At 45.5% G+C, this 21694-nt stretch overlaps 1 protein-coding gene across 1 annotated transcript in view; it reads left to right on the top strand.

Annotated features, from left to right (window-relative positions):
* LOC124545588 (sialin-like) overlaps positions 1-20141 on the top strand; it is a 148529-nt gene extending 128388 nt beyond the window's left edge. Inside the window, exons 10-11 of the mRNA XM_047124536.1 lie at positions 9202-9322; positions 19139-20141. Coding sequence (XP_046980492.1) covers positions 9202-9322; positions 19139-19336 — 319 coding nt within the window. The 3' untranslated portion in view covers positions 19337-20141. The remainder of the gene's footprint in view (positions 1-9201; positions 9323-19138) is intronic.
* Positions 20142-21694: the final 1553 nt, after the last annotated feature.

Here is a 21694-nt window from a genome sequence, read left to right as displayed (position 1 = left end):
CCATAATGTAGATGGACAGTTACGAAGTCCCAGCTTTTGGGAAGTTACCAACGTTAAAAATCAAATCACAATGATCAGTTGTCACAATAAAATTGTGGACACCCAAAAGATGGTTCAGTCTCTCCTGTACTGTACTAAATCTAAAATTAAGCTGGGCCTCTGTAGTAACCAGGGCGCCTGATGATTAAATTGGGGTTTTGCTGCCTCCATACTGTGTGACTTCGGCACATGCTGCATGTGGATCCCAAACGGCATTGTGACTCACGGACAGATGGAGAAAAGGCGTTCCAGAGGTGTAACAGTACGGTATGCAGGTGAAGTTGGAGCTAGTGGGAACTCACATGCTTGCTGCACCATGAGGAGCTGCCTCCGTATGATGAGTGGTGGTTCCCTGGCCTCAGCACAGAGGTTGGATATGAGACTGGTCCTATAACCATCTATGGCCAACCGAATCCCCTCATAGAAGACAAAATAAATGGTCTTCAAAAAATAAGGTTTTTCTGATCCATACACTATGCACCCATAATCCAGTCGGATATAACTGGAGCTGACACACCCTATCCACTTCCCCAAGACCTGTATCTAAGGCACTAGATGATGTTCAGTATCTTGAGAGTTCTGGCTTTCAGGTCTCTCAGGTGTCAAAAATGAGGACCAGTAACCATCTACATCTACATCTACATTTATACTCCGCAAGCCACCCAACGGTGTGTGGCGGAGGGCACTTTACGTGCCACTGTCATTACCTCCCTTTCCTGTTCCAGTCGCATATGGTTCGCGGGAAGAACGACTGTCTGAAAGCCTCCGTGCGCGCTCTAATCTCTCTAATTTTACATTCGTGATCTCCTCGGGAGGTATAAGTAGGGGGAAGCAATATATTCGATACCTCATCCAGAAACGCACCCTCTCGAAACCTGGCGAGCAAGCTACACCGCGATGCAGAGCGCCTCTCTTGCAGAGTCTGCCACTTGAGTTCATTAAACATCTCCGTAACGCTATCACGGTTACCAAATAACCCTGTGACGAAACGCGCCGCTCTTCTTTGGATCTTCTCTATCTCCTCCGTCAGACCGATCTGGTACGGATCCCACACTGATGAGCAATACTCAAGTATAGGTCGAACGAGTGTTTTGTAAGCCATCTCCTTTGTTGATGGACTACATTTTCTAAGCACTCTCCCAATGAATCTCAACCTGGTACCCGCCTTATCAACAATTAATTTTATACGATCATTCCACTTCAAATCGTTCCGCACGCATACTCCCAGATATTTTACAGAAGTAACTGCTACCAGTGTTTGTTCCGCTATCATATAATCATAGAATAAAGGATCCTTCTTTCTATGTATTCTCAATACATTACATTTGTCTATGTTAAGGGTCAGTTGTCACTCCCTGCACCAAGTGCCTATCCGCTGCAGATCTTCCTGCATTTCGCTACAATTTTCAATGCTGCAACTTCTCTGTATACTACAGCATCATCCGCGAAAAGCCGCATGGAACTTCCGACACTATCTACTAGGTCATTTATATATATTGTGAAAAGCAATGGTCCCATAACACTCCCCTGTGGCACGCCAGAGGTTACTTTAACGTCTGTAGACGTCTCTCCATTGATAACAACATACTGTGTTCTGTTTGCTAAAAACTCTTCAATCCAGCCACACAGCTGGTCTGATAGGCTCTTACTTTGTTTATCAGGCGACAGTGCGGAACTGTATCGAACGCCTTCCGGAAGTCAAGAAAAATAGCATCTACCTGGGAGCCTGTATCTAATATTTTCAGGGTCTCATGAACAAATAAATCGAGTTGGGTCTCACACGATCGCTGTTTCCGGAATCCATGTTGATTCCTACATAGTAGATTCTGGGTTTCCAAAAACGACATGATACTCGAGCAAAAAACATGTTCTAAAATACTACAACAGATCGACGTCAGAGATATAGGTCTATAGTTTTGCGCATCTGCTCGACGACCCTTCTTGAAGACTGGGACTATCTGTGCTCTTTTCCAATCATTTGGAACCCTCCGTTCCTCTAGAGACTTGCGGTACACGGCTGTTAGAAGGGGGGCAAGTTCTTTCGCGTACTCTGTGTAGAATCGAATTGGTATCCCGTCAGGTCCAGTGGACTTTCCTCTATTGAGTGATTCCAGTTGCTTTTCTATTCCTAGGACACTTATTTCGATGTCAGCCATTTTTTCGTTTGTGCGAGGATTTAGAGAAGGAACTGCAGTTCGGTCTTTCTCTGTGAAACAGCTTTGGAAAAAGGTGTTTAGTATTTCAGCTTTACGCGTGTCATCCTCTGTTTCAATGCCATCATCATCCCGTAGTGTCTGGATATGCTGTTTCGAGCCACTTACTGATTTAACGTAAGACCAGAACTTCCTAGGATTTTCTGTCAAGTCGGTACATAGAATTTTACTTTCGAATTCACTGAACGCTTCACGCATAGCCCTCCTTACGCTAACTTTGACATCGTTTAGCTTCTGTTTGTCTGAGAGGTTTTGGCTGCGTTTAAACTTGGAGTGGAGCTCGCTTTGCTTTCGCAGTAGTTTCCTAACTTTGTTGTTGTACCACGGTGGGTTTTTCCCGTCCCTCACAGTTTTACTCGGCACGTACCTGTCTAAAACGCATTTTACGATTGCCTTGAACTTTTTCCATAAACACTCAACATTGTCAGTGTCGGAACAGAAATTTTCGTTTTGATCTGTTAGGTAGTCTGAAATCTGCCTTCTATTACTCTTGCTAAACAGATAAACCTTCCTCCCTTTTTTTATATTCCTATTAACTTCCATATTCAGGGATGCTGCAACGGCCTTATGATCACTGAGTCCCTGTTCTGTACATACAGAGTCGAAAAGTTCGGGTCTGTTTGTTATCAATAGGTCCAAGATGTCGGTTCTCTGTTTAATTGCTCGAGGTAATTTTCGGATAGTGCACTCAGTATAATGTCACTCGATGCTCTGTCCCTACCACCCGTCCTAAACATCTGAGTGTCCCAGTCTATATCGGGTAAATTGAAATCTCCACCTAAGACTATAACATGCTGAGAAAATTTATGTGAAATGTATTCCAAATTTTCTCTCAGTTGTTCTGCCACTAATGCTGCTGAGTCGGGAGGTCGGTAAAAGGAGCCAATTATTAACCTAGTTCGGTTGTTGAGTGTAACCTCCACCCATAATAATTCACAGGAACTATCCACTTCTGCTTCACTACAGGATAAACTACTACTAACAGTGACGAACACTCCACCACCGGTTGCATGCAATCTATCCTTTCTGAACACCGTCTGTACCTTTGTAAAAATTTCGACAGAATTTATCTCTGGCTTAAGCCAGCTTTCTGTACCTATAACGATTTCAGCTTCGGTGCTTTCTATCAGCGCTTGAAGTTCTGGTACTTTACCAACGCAGCTTCGACAGTTGACAATATTGAGTCTCTGAAACGGTGTCCCTAATATGCAAGTCAGGTAAATTAAAAATGCGATGAGAGCGATTAAAATGAACACACACACACATATCTGGAGGAAACTGAAATCCTGTCCTTGCAGCCCACTTTTATAAACTCCGCAAGGTCAGCTGCAACTGACAGCTGTTGCACGAATAAAAAACACAAATAACGAGCACTGTACAGGACTCCTTACTATAGACATAATACTGTTTATAGCTACGCCAAAGAGAATGATACTTAAAACAGTGCCCTGTGGGGCACAATTCTCTTGCTCAAATCGATCAGACAGAATGTGACCAACTCAGGACCTAAAAACCGTGATAGGAAAGATTGTGTGAAGATGGGGAGGTGGCCACGAGAACCCCATTGATGCAGCTGTGCGAGAATAAAGCGCCTCCAAGCAGTATCGTATGCCTTCCTGATACTGAAGAATGAGGAAATACAGTGATGTTTACGTAGGAAAGCCTGCTGAACAGCCAACTCTAGCAGGGTCAGGTTATCGATAGTGGACCGAAATCTCTAGGACCCACACTGAGAGCGGCTAAGTGGTAGCCTATTATCTGACAACCATACCAAACGATGGTTAACCATTCGCTCCAGGGTCTTTCCTACACAGCTCGTTAAGGCAGTACACCTATTACTACTGGCAGATGCTTTCGTGGTTTGAGAAGAGGTATCAGAATTGTCTACCTCCAGGAGTTGGGGTAGCTGCCTGTCTACCATATGATATTAAAAAATTCATGGAGGATTTCCTTTGTCACCGCTAGGAAATGTCGAAACATGCAGTACCGGATTTTGTCGTGACTGGGCGCAATGTCACAAGTCTGAACAGGGCCGATTCGTGCTCCCATATGAGAAAAGGTAATTTGTAGGCGTCTCATCTGTAGGATTCTAAGTCCAACTTCCTTTTCTCTGCAGTCACACCATAGCAACGGAACACCAGATCCTGGTTTGCGTTGACATTAGTTTTTGCAAAATGCTCAGCCAGAATCTGAGTGATGTCTCCAGGTGTTGTTTTGAGATATCCCTGTTTCAGCACTGCCGCTATTGGTAAACGAATGTGTTTACCAGAAATTCTCCAGATGGCTTCCCGTATTTTTGTAGAAGATGATGAATTATTGATGTAGTCCAGGAACGCTTACCATGACCTTTTCTTACTCTCCTTAATGACCATATTGAGTCTTGGCCCTTGTAACTCGAAAGGCCCTGAAGTTGTCCACTGTTGGTCAGCATTTAAAATGTCGAAGAGCCACACACCTGTCCCAGATTGCTGAACAGCCCTCATCTGTCCACCAAGGTACAGGTCACCTTCTAAGATGACCTGAGGACTTTGGAATGGATAGGTCAGCAGCACAATGGATCACTTGCATAATGTGGTCCACCCACTCCTGGACACTGTCATGGTGTTCGAACACAACCAGCTGGCTGGACAGCGTCCAGGTAGTTCTGCTGACCACCCATTTTGGTGGGTTCTGTTGAAGCAATCCTCTATCCAGTAGGTTAAGACAGAGTGGAAAGTGGTCACTGGAATGAAGGTTATCAATTATTTCGCACTGAAGAAAGTCTGCAAATGCTTTGAGCAGAGAGATAGGTTGATGGCGGAGAATAACCCATAGCAGCGCGGAAATGAGTGGGAGTACCAGTGTTGAGGATGCACAGTTCTTGGAATGTCATGAGGCACTCCAAAACCTGATCCCAAGGGCAAGCGAAAGTCGAGCGACACAAGACACGTTGAGCATTGAAGTCTCCCAAGCGGAGAAATGGGCAGGGGAGTTCTTTCATAAGATCTGTGAGACCCTCAGAGTCTTCTGCATCAGACGGAGGTAAATATAACGAGCAAACTGTGATCCTCCAACACCAGTGAACTGCAACTGCTTGCAGGTCAGTAGTCAGTGGAGAGCAGAGGAGGGTGTACGTATTTACAGACACAGCAACTTTGCTCATTCCCGAGTCAGTTCATTCTTGTGAGAGACTATGGCATTGTAAGACTGGGGCATCAGACGCTTTACAGTTCGTTTCCTGCGTACAGATGCACACTGAGCGTTCCTGCGCTAGGAACTTAAGTTCCCTCCACATGTGTCCTGAATCCACTAACGTTACATTTATCACAGGAGTTGCACTCTCTTCCTGTCTTTCTGCCCGGGAATGGGGCTTACTTTATGAAGAGGCTCGGCTTTGGGGCAAGATGATTAACCCAATCTGACATCAAGTCCCATCAGATCTGTTGAAGAATCACGAGATACATCAGAGAGGATGAGTTCGACATCATGGGACAGTTGACTCCCTGGTTCTGTCAGTGGCTGACGCTTTGTCTTTTATCCTGAGTGAGCTTTTGGGAATACAACCGTGACAGTCGTGGTAGTAGCACTGGATGGTGGACCAAGCTGAACCTTTGGAGTGGCAGGGAGCTTCACAACAGTTGCAACCACAGTCTTGTCTGAAGTCTTGATTGGAGGTAACGACTTCGAAATAACTGCAACAGAACAAGTGCACTGTCAGACGCAGGTACTAGTGCTAACATTGACTACCTCCGTTTGTGTGGCAGCATTTGTTTTAGGAACTGGCTAAGAGCAAATGCAAAAGAGGTAGCGAGCGTCGGCGTCTCCTTGGCCTTATAGATCTATTTGGCTTCTCCATATGAGGTACATTTAGTTGTTTTTATTTCCTGCACCATCCTTTCTTCAAGAAAGACACTGCAGTATCTACTCCAGACATGGTGATCTCCAAAGCAGATGACACACTTCACAGGAGATGAACAACCAACTCGTTCATGGGCGGCCTTCCCACTTTTGCCACAAGTGGCTTCTTCTTGCTTTGACAGTAGTGTGCCCAAAATGCTGGCACTTAAAACAGCGGATTGGGTTCGAGAAATTAGGCCACATCCAGAGGTGAAGGAAGTCAGCCATAACATGCTCAGGAACTTTCGTGCCACTAAATGTCATAATAAAGGAGTCGGATTTGATAAGATCACAATCCACTCTCTTCACGACGTTTTGCACGTCGGCTATGTCTTCTGGAGACAACTCACGCTGCATTTTTTCCTTGGGAATGACGACTGGATCCCTGCATGTTACAACACCTTTGCTGTAATTTAAGGTGCTGTACAGTAAAAAATGTCTACTGTGTACTCTCCGAGGCATTTAGGTTTTTGTAGATTAGTGGCTTGCTATGAATTTAAAGTTTACCAGCAGTGTCCCACTGTGAAAATGCTTGTATGGTGCCACGGACTCCACGTAAATTCTTTTGTATATTCAAGGGCGAAAGCTTCTCAAAACTATCCTAATTCCGTTTCACTATTAAAAACAAGTTCTGAGAATCAGCATGTGTTTTTACTCGAGACTGTACTTTGAGAATGAACTCCTGAGTTAGGACTACTGGGTAGACCAGCCCTCTTGTTAGTGCTAGTATCTTCCAGCGGCCCACACTTCCCGCTGGGAGGAGGAAAAGACGATTTCAGAGGATCCAGTTCGGTCCCAGGAGCAGCCATCGAAATAAAAGTCCACTCAGACAGAGCCCTGCATTCTTGAGTAAGCCCTTACGACTGAGGTGTGGCAGGTTCCCCAGAGATTGTCCGCTAACGACTGTTTCATCTCAACAGCCATGCACTTCATCAATGCGCATCTCACCCCGCGACGCTGGGTCCCTGAGGGCGCCTGGTAACACCAGCTGTTTAAAACCAATGAAATAAAAATTAAAATTCCGTGTAATGTGCGTACTTCCACCGTATTGATAACCGGCCGACGTGGTGTAAGTTGCCTAACAATATTAGGTTGGTGCATAATTTCGTAGGGTTTTTCCGTGAGTTACATAAACACAACAGACAGTTTAGTCATCAAAAATATATTCTCTTTCACTATTTACAAGAGTCTGCCACTGCTGGTGTAACTTTTCGATTCCGAGACTAGAAATCACGTGGGTTTGAGGCGGAGAACTCATCGAGCCGTGTTCGGGGCATATTTTCATCCGGAAAGGAAGTTAATTGAAGATTTTTCGACAGAGGGTAAAAAAAGATGAAAGTCTGTTGGCGGAAGTTCAGGTGAAGAAGGTATGTGCAAAATGACTTCCCAATCCAATTCCTATACAGCGTTGTTTTTTTTCAGTCTAGCAGAGTGAGGGCGGATGCAGTCGTGGAGAAGCATCACATCACGCACTCTTCCTGGTCGTTGTTGAAATGTCTCTCTCGAGCATGCCTGGAAGACAGTGATCAAGTTTTAACAAATTTACTGACAACGAAATACGTCTGCTTCGACGGTAAGAGCAAAAGGCACAAAATACTGTGTCTCACTAGGAACTGGAACACAGGCTTGACAGAGCTGCTATCTAAAAGTCGCCTGACTGTTTCTAGTATGTAGTAAGACCGCTAGGCGCTTCGTAGGAAAACAGAAAAATACACAGTGGAAATGTCTCTGACCGCCTCTGTTGCTTTCACCTTTCTATTGGACACAGACACAAGAACACGTAGGAAATGTTTAGATTCCTCTACTTAGAACTCCGTTTTCTAGCGTCCACAGCCCTAGACACTATCTCCCAATGACAAAATGACAATATGTAACCTCAAATAGCAACAGCGAAGTAGAAATAAAAAAAGACAATATATAAAAAAACTCATAACAAACGGAGAGTCAACATGCAAAGCAAAAACGATACGAACTTATGTATCAACCTAATAGTTTACATGTATAATACAGGAGTCTTAGTTTGGGGGTGTAAATCTGTGAGAATGTACGTCTGGAGGTGGGCATTGTCTGGAAGTCAATCATAGACTTGGTGGAAACCGGAAAAGAAGGGAAAAGCATTCGAGTGTGTTGCCATTGAAAGACGTTGAAAATGTGCACTGATAAGGTACGTAATTTGTGTGCCGTTCTGGACAAAGTCATAGTAGAGGCGGTTTGCTGTCAGTCACTGTGCTATTTTAACCAACTTCCTGTTCACTGCCTAACCATACATTTTTTAAATTTTTATTTCACACAAATTGAAAAAAAAAATACAGTGACACTAATATAGAGAATTAGACGTCTTGAATAATACGTGACTTTAAATAGTATAATTGCTTACTAAGCTTTGGTAAAATAATACCTGTAGTGAAAATGACCTAATTGGTTTTAAGCTTACATAAGATTTTACCTGATAATACAAACACCATGCACACAACAGTGCACCGAAATATACTGATAGTAATGTACTGATTATGCCCAGTGTAAAGCACATGTGATCCATAAGATATGTAATATAAGACTAATACAAATACAGCTTTATACACATAAATTAATCAAGTGACTATTAAAGATATATTTTGTACGCTACCTCGAATGTGACAGGCTCGATGATTTACCAAGCCCTCACATACGAGATCCCTTTGTGGTGGGATCTCAAACCCAACTCTGTCTTTCCTATTACCTTTTAATTCTCCTTCACATTTAAGAACCTTGTTATTTTTTAAAAAAATTCCGAGTTTTTAATATGTCATAAAGTGATGATATTTCATAACCTCCTTTCTGTGTACCTAAATTACTACCTTCTACTCATAAGTTGTTAATTTTAAGATTTTTATTTCTTAATTAATTGCAATATTATTAATCCTTATTACAAATGAGAAATATGAAATAAGTTTAACATTTTGTACATATTCAGTTTGATACTGTAAAAGTGCGACCTTTCTTAGTAACGAAGTGGCAGGTTATTTGTAAATGACAGGCACATAAATAATAAAACAAAAGAACGCCCGTACATGTGCGCGCTGTGCTGTTGCAGCGTGAACCACCTGGACATCGCGCCGCAGCACGCCAGCGTCCTCATGGGCCTCTCCAACACGGTGGCCACGCTGCCCGGTATCGTCAGTCCTATCATCACGGGCTACATCGTCACCGACAAGGTACCGCACCTGTACCAACGGCTCATATCTAACGTCTCTCAACAGTCACATAAACACTACGCCAACTTCACACATTTTTTTTCAAATTTCTTACTACACCATTGTTCTTGGGATCAGCTTCGCTTAGCTATACACAGAGGAGACCAAAGTCATGAGATACCGATATGCACAGATGGCGGTAGTGTCGCCTACACGAGGTTGCTTGGTTGGGGGAAGGGGGGGGGGGGGAGGGACCAAACTGCGAGGTTATCGATCCCTTGTTCCCGGTAAAATAATTACACAAGGGAAAGAAGAAAAGAAATGAGACGTACAGCACAATAACAGGAGAAAAGGAGAACCAGAAGAACGACAGGACAACCAACACTACTATGGATAAAACAGGAAAATAAAAACGCAGAGAGAAGCAAGAAATAGATAGAAGGGATAAAAACAAGAGAGCAGATGACCGTGGCTGGCTGACAACGAGAATAAAAGGAAAATCCAACACTCTGTGAAGCATTAAAATATCCAGCCTAAAAGCATTAGAGTGGAGAACACAAACTTATATAGAATGATAAAACCCACACTCACGTATAAAACGTGAAACTAAATTAGCCGATGAGGCGTTGTCAGCTAAAAGTCATGGCAACAAAACCGGAAACTGAAGAGTAAGTCGCAGGGCAGCCAAAGGAGGACAGCTCAACAAGAAATGGGCCACTGTCAACCGGCCGCCGCACCAACACTGAGGCGAGTCTTCACGGTGCAGGAGGCAGCCGTGGGACGCCCAAGTGTGGTCAGTGCGGAGCCAACAGAGAGCCACAGAGTTCCCGCGAGAGGACCGCGTGGAGATCTTTCACACATTCGTAGTCTCCTTGATGGCATGCAGTTGGTTGTGCTTACTGAGGTTATGCGATTCCGTCTCCCAAAGCCACAAAACCTTGTGGCGTAGTACTGAACGCATGTCAGTTGCAGAGAAGCCGATCTCCACAAGCGGTTTCCGTGTAGCCTGTTTGGCCAACCTATCGGCAAGTTCATTGCCTTGGACGCCAACGTTACCTTGGGTCCAGATCAGCACCACGGAACGACTGGACCGTTCCATAGATGGACTTCTGGATGGTCACTAGCAAAGGATGGCGAGGGTAGCACTGGCCGATAGCCTGTAGGCTGCTCAAGGAGTCAGTACACAGATGAAACGACTCCCCAAGGCATGAATGGATGTGCTCAAGAGCACGCGATATAGCCATTAGCTCGACAGTGAAAACACTGTAGCCATCGAGAAAGGAATGCTGTTCACTATGTTTCCTTGGACATATGCGAAGCCGACGTGATCATCAGCCATCGAGCCGTCGGTGTAAACCACTTCATGGCCTCGGTACATGTGTGAAGAATCAAGAGGAAGTAGCAGCGGAGAGCTACAAGGTTAAAACGGTCCTTAGGGCCATGTGAAAGGTCCAGCTGAAGTCGCGGCCTAGGTGTACACCATGTATGTGTACATGAATTAACCTCAACTATAGTTGGTCAAGGAAAGGACTCCAGAAAGAATTGATCGGCCACGAACGGCAACTGGAAGCCCTGACACGGACCACCAATGCGGGAAATGAACCACTGTGGGTGGGAAAAGGAGACGGTAATTCGGATGTGCAGGAGAACTATGAACATGTGCAGCCTAACTGGAGAGCAGTTGTGCATGCCTAACCTGCAGTGAAGGGACTCCGGCCTTCACCAGCACGCTGGTCACCGTACTCGTCTTAATAGCTCCTGTCACTAGGCGAACACCAGTGGTGCACTGGGCCGAGTTAACAAAATGCTGAGAGCGCCGCTGAACCATAAACCAGACTCCTGTAGTCAATGCGGGATAGAAAAAGGGCTCTGTAGAGCTGCAGCAGTGTACAGCGATCTGCACCCCAGTTGGTGCTGCTCAGGGAGCGGAGGGCATTGAGGTGCTGTCAGCATTTCCACTTAAGCTGAAAAGCGTAAGGAAACCAAGACAATAGGGTGCCGAAAACCAGTCCTAAGAATCGATATGTCTCCACTACAGCGATTGGATCGTCATTAAAGTTCTGGTTCCGGGTGAACACTGCGACGCCGACGGAAGAACATAACACGCGAATTTGTGGCCAAATACTGGAAACCGTGGGCTAGAGCCCATGACTGCGAATTGTGGATGGCTCCCTGTAGGCGCCGCATAGCAACACCTGTACTGGTGGAGCAGTACGAAATACGTAAGTCGTCTGCATACAGAGAATGTGAGCTGGACGGCCGTACTGCTGCTGCTAGACCATTTACGACCACTAAAAATAGAGATACACTCAATACAGAGCACTGCAGGATCCCATTGTCCTGGTTATGGGAGGAACAATAAGAGGCACCAACTTGGGCGCGGAAAGTACGAAGCGACAGGAAATTTTGGATAAAAATCGGGAGCGGGCCTTGGAGACCCAACTCATATAATGTGGCAAAGATATGATGTCACCAGATCGTGTCATATACTTTTCGTAGATCAAAAAAGACGGCAACCAGGTGTTGGCGTCTGCAATAGGCTGTTCGAATTGCAGACTCGAGGGACACAAGATTATTAGTGGTAGACCGACAATGGTGGAAGCCACCATGACATGGAGCCGATAGCCCAACCGCCGACACGCCATACGTTCCAGCGGCTTACAAAGAACGTTGGTGATGCTGATGCGCCGATAGCTAACCACATCAAGCGGGTTTTTACCGGGCTTGAGCACCGGAATTATGGTGCTCTCCCGCCATTGCGATGGAAAGGTGCCATCGCACCAGATCTGATTGAATATGACGTGGAGATGACGCTTGTAGACAGATGAGAAAAGAATAATCATCTGACTGTGGATCCAATGTGGCTCAGGAGCTGTGTCAGTGCATTGTTCAAGGGCACTAAGGAGCTCTCACTCTTTAAACGGGCGTTATAGGATTCACTGTGACGCGTAGTGAACGAAAGGCCTTTCTCTTCAAGCCGCCATTTGAGAGTACGAAATGCTGGCTTGGAGTTCTTTGATGCAGAGGCTCGAGCATAGTGCTCAGCAAAGTGCTCGGCAATCGAGTTTGTGTCAGTAGGTAACGCACTATTTATGTTAACACTGGGAACATCTGTTAGGGTCTGGTGCACGAAAACCCGCTTCATCTTTACCCAGACTTATGGCATCCAGTGGTCGAGTCGTATCTCTCCCAACACTACTGGTTCCGTCGTTTGATAAGTTGGCGAATGCAGGCACGGAGCCTTTTAAAGGCTATGAGGTGCTCCTGAGAAGGGTGCCACTTATGCTTCAGTAGAGCTCGCCGACGCTCCTTAATTGCCTCAGCGACTTCCGGCGACCACCAAGTGACTACCTTTTGCTGGGAGCACCCTAAAGAGCGAGGGATCGTGTTTTCTGCCACAGAAACGATTGTTGTAGTGACCTGCTCCACCACCACATCGAAGTTACCATGTGGGTTAGATTCAACGGTGACAGCAGAGGTGATAATTTCCCAGTAGGCCTTGTTTAAAGCCCATCTGCACAGGCATCCGTGTACCTGATGCCGGAGCAGTGACAGGAAGACTGGGGAGTGGTCACTACCACACAGGTCGTCATGTACTCTCCAGTGGATAGGTGTGAGAAGTTCTGGGCTACATATCAATGGCCGAGTAACAACCGTGAGCCACGCTGAAATATGTGACGGCCCCAGTATTTAAGAGGGAGAGGTCGAACTGAGACAGTACAGTTTCGACATCTCTGCCTTAGCCAGTAAGCACGGTGCCACCCCACAAGGAGTTATGGGCGTTAAAATCTCCCAAAAGTAGCAAAGGTGTAGGGAGTTGAACAATAAAAGCAGCTAATATATTCAGGCATACTTCACGATCTGGAGGAATATGTACGTTGCAAACAGTTATTCCCTGCGTCGTCCTTATTCTGAAAGCCACAGCATCAAGAGGGGTTTGAAGGGGCACAGGTTCACTACAGACTGAGTTTGGGTCATAAATGCAAACTCCACCTGACACTCGATTACATTCACTACGGTTCCTGTAATATTCCTTATAGCTGTGGAGGGCAGGGATCTGCATTGCCAGGAACCAGTTTTCTTGCAGGGCAATGCAGAAAGCAGGAGTAAAGCTTAACAGTTGCCATAGCTTAACCAGGTGGTGGATGTAGGATGACGTCATCATGAGACTGGAAAGGCACAGTATATTCAATGAGGCAGTTTATTCCTTTTAGTCGCCTCTTATGACAGGCGGGAATACCTCGGTCCTGCAGGGGGCCGCCACCAGTTTAAAGTTTGCATCCAGTACTATTGCATCCGAGGCATCAGCGAGATCTAGGTGCTCAGGGAGCACTAGAATCTGCACCTAGTCCTTGGACACAGAGCCCTGAGGGAGTGGTGGTGCGGGGGCCACCAGCGGCTCCCATTTCTTAGCAGACTTCTTCTTTAATGGTTTGGCCTCTCGCTTCTCCTTGTGGGCCTGCTGGGAGGGTTTCTCGAAAGTAGCTTGAGGGACAGACGAAAATGGTGAACGCTTTTGACCAGCAGCTAGTGGCTCCTTCAACCACTGTCTAGTGTCCGTTTGACACCATGAGGGAACCGCGGAAAATAGGGTCCCAAGGGACCCCTTCCACATGAGAGGTTCCAGAGGATGCTGTTGCTTCTCTGGCTTGGGGGGGGGGGGGGGGAATCTATGGCGTTTGAGGGGCCAAGCTCCCAAAGTAGAAATTTTGGAAGCAACACAAGAAGATGTACCCCCACCCCAAGCTGGAGGATGGATCGAGATGGGCGGCCCTGAAGGCCACTGGTGTAAGTTAAGATCATGAGTGCAATGGCGTCATGATGGCGATGCTGTCTTAGCAACAGAATAGGAAAATAGGATTGGAACAGGATTTAACATTTAGTATCTTAGTTTAGCCTTGTGGTAAAGCATCCTGTCCAAGGTCTTGTAATCCATAATTTTCCGCTCCTTTTGGAGTGCTAGGCGGTCCAGCGAGCAGGGAGAGAGGTGCTTACCACCGTTGACACAAGTGGAAAGAGGCGCTCATGTATTCGGATGCAGCAGTTGTCCACAGTCTCTACATGTGGCTTTGGGGGGGGGGGGGGGGCGGCATGTGCCCTAATTTACAGCACTTAAAGCACTGCATTGGGGGAGGGATGTAAGGTTTGATGTCACACCGTATATCATCACCTTGACCTTCTCGTGTAATGTATCACCCTCGAAGGCAAAGATGGCCCACTGAATATCCTTTGGTTCCCTATCTGTGTGCTGGACGAAATTAACACCTCCTCACACAAATTTGGCGCGCAGCTCATCATCAGACCGTAAAAGAAGAGCCTTGTGAAATATGGTACCTGGACCATATTTAAGCTCTTATGGGGTGTGATAGAAACATCACCCAGCTTGTCACAGGCGATTAGTGTCCATGACTGGGCAGATGCTGCTGTTTTTATCAAGACTGATCCAGAACGCATTTCAGATAATCCCTCCACCTCCCCACACCTGTCCTCTAAATACTCCACAAAAAACTGAGGCTTCATCGACAATAAGGATTCCCCATCAGCTCTCGTACATACAAGCTACCGGTGCGAATAAGAATCGCTGACATCCTTAGCCTGGCAATCCTCCCATGGTGTGGTCAGGGAGAGGAACGATTTAGGGTCATACTTCTGCACATTAAATTGAGCCCTTGAGCGCTTAGACACTGCTGGTGTTTGACCACTGGCGAGAGATGACTTAGTGCACTTCATAGTGTGTCATCTGCCCTGATGCCAGCCACTCTGACCAGGAGCGCTCCACATATGCGCAACCCGGCTTCAGCAAGGACCACCTGGCAAGATGGCCATTGCCGAGAGTCCTGATGCCCCTGGGTGATAGGAATATACTCCTTGGCATATGTGCAGAGTTAACAGTGCAGGCATCAGCAGAGCGATCTCTGTGTAGTCAGGGGGCTACAACGAACAAGGTACATGGCGGCTCCACCACAACGGACTAGCTTCCATGCTGGATATGAGATGCAAAGAAATCCATGAGAATCGTCGGTGCAGAAAACGACACTGCACATTGGATGGAGGAAAACGCAGCCAGGAAGGTGTCCTCGCCCAACAGATGGAGAACAAGTGGAACTGCAAAGCAACGACGATAAAAAATTTTGAAGGTCTCAATGCATGACAGGCATAATGCCCTTCCCAAACTGGCTCGCTCTTTTGGAAAATTTGGAAAAATGGGGGTCAAACCATACAGGAGATGATCACGTAAAGGCCGAAACGTGTGAGACGCCTTTTAGTCCCCTCTTAGGAGAGGCAGGAATACCTTGGGCCTATTCTAATCACCAAACCCGCATTGGATGATGCGGAACGACTATGGTCCGCCCAACACAATCCATGCATAAATACTGGACTTGATCCACCCAAGGGCCCATTCTCAGGTAGCGTCTAAAGAAGACAACAAGATACGCCGTCGAAATATCGTGGGTGACCTACGCGAACAATTGGGAGAGATCCCTATTATTCAATATGTCAACAGATCGCCGGGAAATCCTGAAGAATTGCCTTTACTGTAGTTTAATGTCGTGTGGAACTCAGTCTCAATGGCAAATTCTCCAAGTGTTTTGGCCTTCTTTGGATTTGTCACTTGTTTGGTATTTGATATTTCCACTAACAGTGTTCCATTTCATAACCACTTTACTGATGTTAAAGTACCTGCAATCCCGTCTAAACCCTTTTGTATTTAAAAAGGTGATACTTTTTCAAAACTTCTCTTTTTCCTTTTAACTAATAAAAACACACCCTGGCCATCAGCATGCATTCTGTTACTAAAGAGTCTAGAATTGTTTAATACCCTAAGTCCAGAGGACGAGCTACACGAGCCTTGTTATTTGATTGGGTGTTAGTATCTACCAGAGCCCTCGCATTCCGCTGGGAGGTGCAAGAGAAAACTTCGAAGGATCCATTTCAGTCCCACGAGCAGCTAGGATAATAAAAGTTATCCTAGACAGAGCGTCAAGTGCCTAGATAACCACTGTACAGCCAAGACGCGGCAGGTCCCCAGAGGTTACTTGCTAATGACAGTTCCACCTCAACAGCCAAGCGTATCTCATGAGCGCGTAGCGCAGCTTGAGACTGAGGGGTTTGTTATTGAGGTTTTTACCATCCTCATTATCCAGGTGGTCAGGTCAAGATCCCCATTCCCTGTGACGCACAACGATCCTCTGCCGTGCCATGCAGTAGTCACTGAAGCATGCCCAGAGCTTACGGTGATAGGGTTCTGGCGGCGCCAAGGCTCCACCTCTAAGTAGTGTTCGGAGCACTATGGGACTTAACATCTGAGGTCATCAGTCCCCTAGAACTTAGAACTACTTAAACCTAACTAACCTAAGGACATCACACACATCCATGCCCGAGGCAGGATTCGAACCTGCGACCGTAGCAGTCGCTCAGTTCCGGACTGACGCGCCTAGAACCGCTCGGCCACCGCGGCCGGCCCAGAGAGGATTGTGTCTCATGGAAACTAAACAACAGTTTTTGGACACAATTCGTTTGTAGAGTTAACGAGAATAATGTTTACACCTTGCTGCACTGTAGACCGCCATCCAAATCAAGGCGGTTTTCAATCACCTTTAGGGGTGGAATCATGTATGTCTGGAGATCCCTTGTGCCAATACATGGGAAGATGACTGGTGTGGAGTATTGGGACTACACCCTTCCAAGCACTAAGTCTCCATTTGGTTAACATATTGGATCAGGATTCCCACCGTCACAGTCTCGTGAACACTTTTTTAGTGGAACACAGAATAAGTCGTATGCAATGGTCTCTATGTTCTCCAGATTCCACTAGCGGAGCGGTTGGCGATGGTCCTGTCCCACAAGAGACTTTACAGGTCGTCTCATAGAGGCTGTTGTAGAGGAAAGGGACAACGTTCCACAGGCTTAGCAGGGGAGTTTTGTAAGAAGTGTCCTTAACCTCATTCAAAAGGGTCTCCAATCAGGAGGAAGAGCAGTTTGTTCATAAACAGTGCGTTATGCAAGATGACACTGAAGCAAAAGTGTAGTGTTTGCAGTGGAATCTTTTGCAAGGTTTTATTTTGCTTGTATTTTTTTAAATCTTTTTCTATCAGGTAGAAATGTGATTATATTTTTATTTTTGTTTTATTATGACTACGCCAGACAGAAAATACTCAGTTTTTTACGATTATTCTCATTCATTGTTCCGTCTCAGCTGTACGTTTTCAGATAGACAACATGCTTCGATTGCTCTGGATCATCAAGCGTCACAGGTAACGGGGATCTTGGCTTGACCGCCCGGATCACGGGGATGTGAAAATCTCTGTAACAGACCCCTCCGTCTCAAGGAGCGGTGCGCGCTGATGATGCAGACTAATCGAAACATGTTATCTTATTAAAAACGTGCAAGTAGACGAAACTAAAAAATGAGAATTATCGTAAATATCTAAACAGTTACTGAGTCGAAATTTCCTGGCAGATTAAAACTGTGTGGCGGACCGAGATTCGAACTCGGGACCTTTGCCTTTCGCGGGCAAGTGCTCTACCAACTGAGCTACTCAAGCACGACTCACGCCCCGTCCTCACAGCTTTCCTTCCAGCAGTACCTCGTCTCCTACTTTCCACATTTCACAGAAGCTCTCCTGCGAACCTTACAGAGCTAGCACTCCTGGAAGAAAGGATATTGCGGAGACATGGCTTAGCCACAGCCTGGGGGATGTTTCCAGATTGAGGTTTTCACTCTGCAGAGGAGAGTGCGCTGATATGAAACTTCCTGGCAGATTAAAACTGTGTGCAGGAGAGCTTCTGTGAAATTTGGAAAGTAGGAGACGAGGTACTGGTGGAAGTAAAGCTGTGAGGACGTGCCGTGAGTCGTGCTTCGGTAGCTCAGTTGGTAGAGCACTTGCCCGCGAAAGGCAAAGGTCCCGTGTTGGAGTCTCGGTCCGGCACACAGTTTTAATCTGCCAGAAAGTTTCATATCAGCGCACACTCCGCTGCAGAGTGAAAATCTCATGCTAGTTAGTGAATGTCTCAACGCGATTATGCAATTTCTAAGAGCTGAAGATGATCGAAACATGTTATCTAATTAAAAACGTGCAACTGAGAAAGAACAAAAAAAAAAGAGAACTATCGTAAATATCTTAACAGTAGCTAAATCTCTCTACACGATTATGTTGGCTATAGTGAAACTCAGTTTTGTTTCCAATTATGTCCAGTATTGACAATAAAACAGCATGCAACGTTTATTTTGACTACTGTAGTTTTACTCACCAACAAAAACAGTCATAATGTCTGATAGGATAGCAGCAATCAGTGATTTTACAATGTTACGTATAATCCGTATTGATGTGACGCAGCATGTGAAAGTTACCGGATTTTGACGTGTTACGCCTGTAACCGACATATCAGATCTGAAGATGGTTCTACATGAACCGAAACCGGTCATTTGAATAAAAATTTTGCAATCAAGACGAATTATACGTAACATTGTGAAGTTACTGCAATCTTATCATACATTATGTCTGTTTTTGCATGTGACGCAGCATGTGAAAGTTACGGGATTTGGACGTGTTACTCTTGTAACCGAAATATCAGATCTGAAGATGGTTCTAGAAGAACCGAAACCGGTCATATGAATAAAAATTTAGCAATCAAGACGGATTATACGTAACATTGTAATTGCGTTTTGCTTCCTATGTTTTACCTACCTTCTAGAACCACGAAGCGCTTTGCTCAGATCTTGTTTAACTTATGGTTTGGTTGCTTGTGGCCTCAGTCGTTTTCCCGCCCTAAATCGTACTATTACTCACTGCCTACACGGCGCGCTGTGAAGTACTTTGTGTGCGCTGTTGGCAGAGTGTGGAGCGCTGGAAGTACGTGTTCTACATCGCGAGCGCCATCTACCTCACGGGCGCCATCTTCTACGGGCTGTTCGCGTCCGGCGAGCGCCAGCCGTGGGCGCTGGAGCCGCCGGCCCAAGACGAGGAGAGGCCCAAGGATGACGCCAAGGGCGGCCACGTCAACCCGGCCCTCGAGCTCAACGAGGCCCTCTGAGAGCCGCAGCGGCACGCCACACACACCACGCAGCAGGCAGCAGCCGGCCCCAGTCCCAGCTCGCTGCCAGCTGTCTCCAGTATTACGATACCAAACTAACGCCCGGCACTTTGCGGCCCTCGTGACGAAGGGTACGTTTGCGTTGGAGCTGTGATAGATTAGAAGAGCGTCGAAGAGGGCAGCGAGCGAAGCGAAGCACGGATCTCAGCTCCACGACGGAGCTTCGGCATCAAAGACGGACAGAGCGTCAACAGTGTACAGGGTATTAATAAATTAGTTGTACAAAAGTAACTATCAGTTGTCAAAAAACGAAATAACTTACAGAACTGTTTGATGCAGCACTAAATACAGTATATCTTCAAGTATTATTTACAAATGTTAGTGTGGCATCTTTCGTAACACGACAAGTGTCCCACCTGTAATCAAATTCCTGTGAAGTTCTGTGAAACAAGTCTTGATTTATGCCAGCAGTTGCTCGTGTTATCCGCTGTAGCAGCTCGTACACTTTTCTCGGAAGCGGAGGAACAAACGCTCTGTCTTTAGCGTAAACCCATACACAGAAGTTATTGGGGTTGAATCAGATGATCGTGTTGGCTAGGATATTGCTCCACCACGTCCAACCACAGTCGGCTCATTCACATGGAGTTACGTGACAACTTCACGATGATAATGTGGTGCCGTGCGTGATTAGCCGAGCGGGCTAGGGCGTTGCATTCATGGACTGTGCGGCTGGTCCCGGCGGAGGTTTGAGTCCTCCCTCGGGCATGGGTGTGTGTGTGAGTCATTAGGATAATTTAGGTTAAGTAGTGTGTAAGCTTAGGGACTGATGACCTTAGCAGTTAAGTCCCATAAGATTTCACGCACATTTGAACATTTGATAATGTGGTGGCGCGCCATCTTGCCCAAAAATAAATTCTTTGTCCATATTTTATTGTTATTGAGGAAATAGATAATATTCAAGCACGCCCAGATACGAACCTGTTCAATTGCTGCGTCAGAAACTCCTGGTCGAACCTTACCCAGCGTCCTATGTGATACACATCCAGATTCGGTGAAACTGTCGGACAATTAATGACAGTTTGCCTTTGAGGTGGTGACTTGCAACATTTAGTCCTCAACTGAACTGTAGTAGCGGATTTGGATTCATTAAACCGTAAACAACAGTGCGCACGTCCTGCACTGTAATACGACTCCGTGATGACTGTTGAAATGACTCATTCAAGTGTATCACCTAGTGGAAACATCGGATACTAACAGTGTTAGACGGGAATAAAACTTGAAGATACACTACATTAAGTGCTGTATCAAACATATCTCCAAGTTATTTGCGCTTCTCACAATTAAAGGTTACTTTTGTATAACCAATTTACAAATATCCTGTATTTATTCTGGGTTTAGGAGCGGAGACGAGATATTCATAATTCATCACGTAAGCTTTTTCGTTTATTTTGCACTGAAGTTAGAAAAATTAGGCTTAAACGATGTGCGATTAACAATACTTTATTCTAGGAAACCACATTGCATAAACATAAATACATAATAATTAAAAAAAATACCTGTGTTGCTGAAATTCGATTTTTGCATAGATTTGCCTACTGCTCATCCTTTTATCTGTTTTGACTTTTCTTTTCATACTGGAGTCGTAACTGCTGCGAAAATCATGAGAGCTAACTACAGTTTATGGTAATGTAGTCTAAACTGGAATTTACAGTTTGTCGATGATTTCAGAAAAATGATGTTTATAGATTATTCAACAACTTAGGAACTGTATTCAAATTATTTGCACTGCCCAATCTGGCTCTTTATTCAAAAACTACAGAGACGATGTCCTAATCTGTTACAAAGACTGGTGCTAATTATGAATTCATAAATATTACTGTAACTAACGGACGACGTCATCCAGATGCTGAGAAAGAATATTTAAACATTTAGTTATCACGATCACGCAGAACTGCTGAATTTGCCTTTTATATAAGGTGTTCTGTACGGAGATATTAGCCAGAGAATATTAGCCACAAAACTATAAAATCAGGTAGAAGTACCCGAATATGTTGTTGCATGTATTTGCTTATTGTACAATTTAATAAATGTTAGAGAATAAACTGAACATTATCTTACCGTGAACAAAAATTTACAATCAATAAAGGTTTCAAAAAAATGGTTCAAATGGCTCTGAGCACTATGGGACTCAACTGCTATGGTCATCAGTCCCCTAGAACTTAGAACTACTTAAACCTAACTAACCTAAGGACATAACACACATCCATGCCCGAGGCAGGATTCGAACCTGCGACCGTAATAGCAGCGCGGCTCCGGACTGAAGCGCCTAGAACCGCACGGCCACCACGGCCGGCAATT

This window comes from Schistocerca americana, chromosome 8 (assembly GCF_021461395.2).
Source record: "Schistocerca americana isolate TAMUIC-IGC-003095 chromosome 8, iqSchAmer2.1, whole genome shotgun sequence".
Lineage (NCBI taxonomy): Eukaryota > Metazoa > Arthropoda > Insecta > Orthoptera > Acrididae > Schistocerca > Schistocerca americana.
Note: the sequence above shows the minus strand (reverse complement) of the source record. Positions and strands in the feature narration are given on the sequence as shown.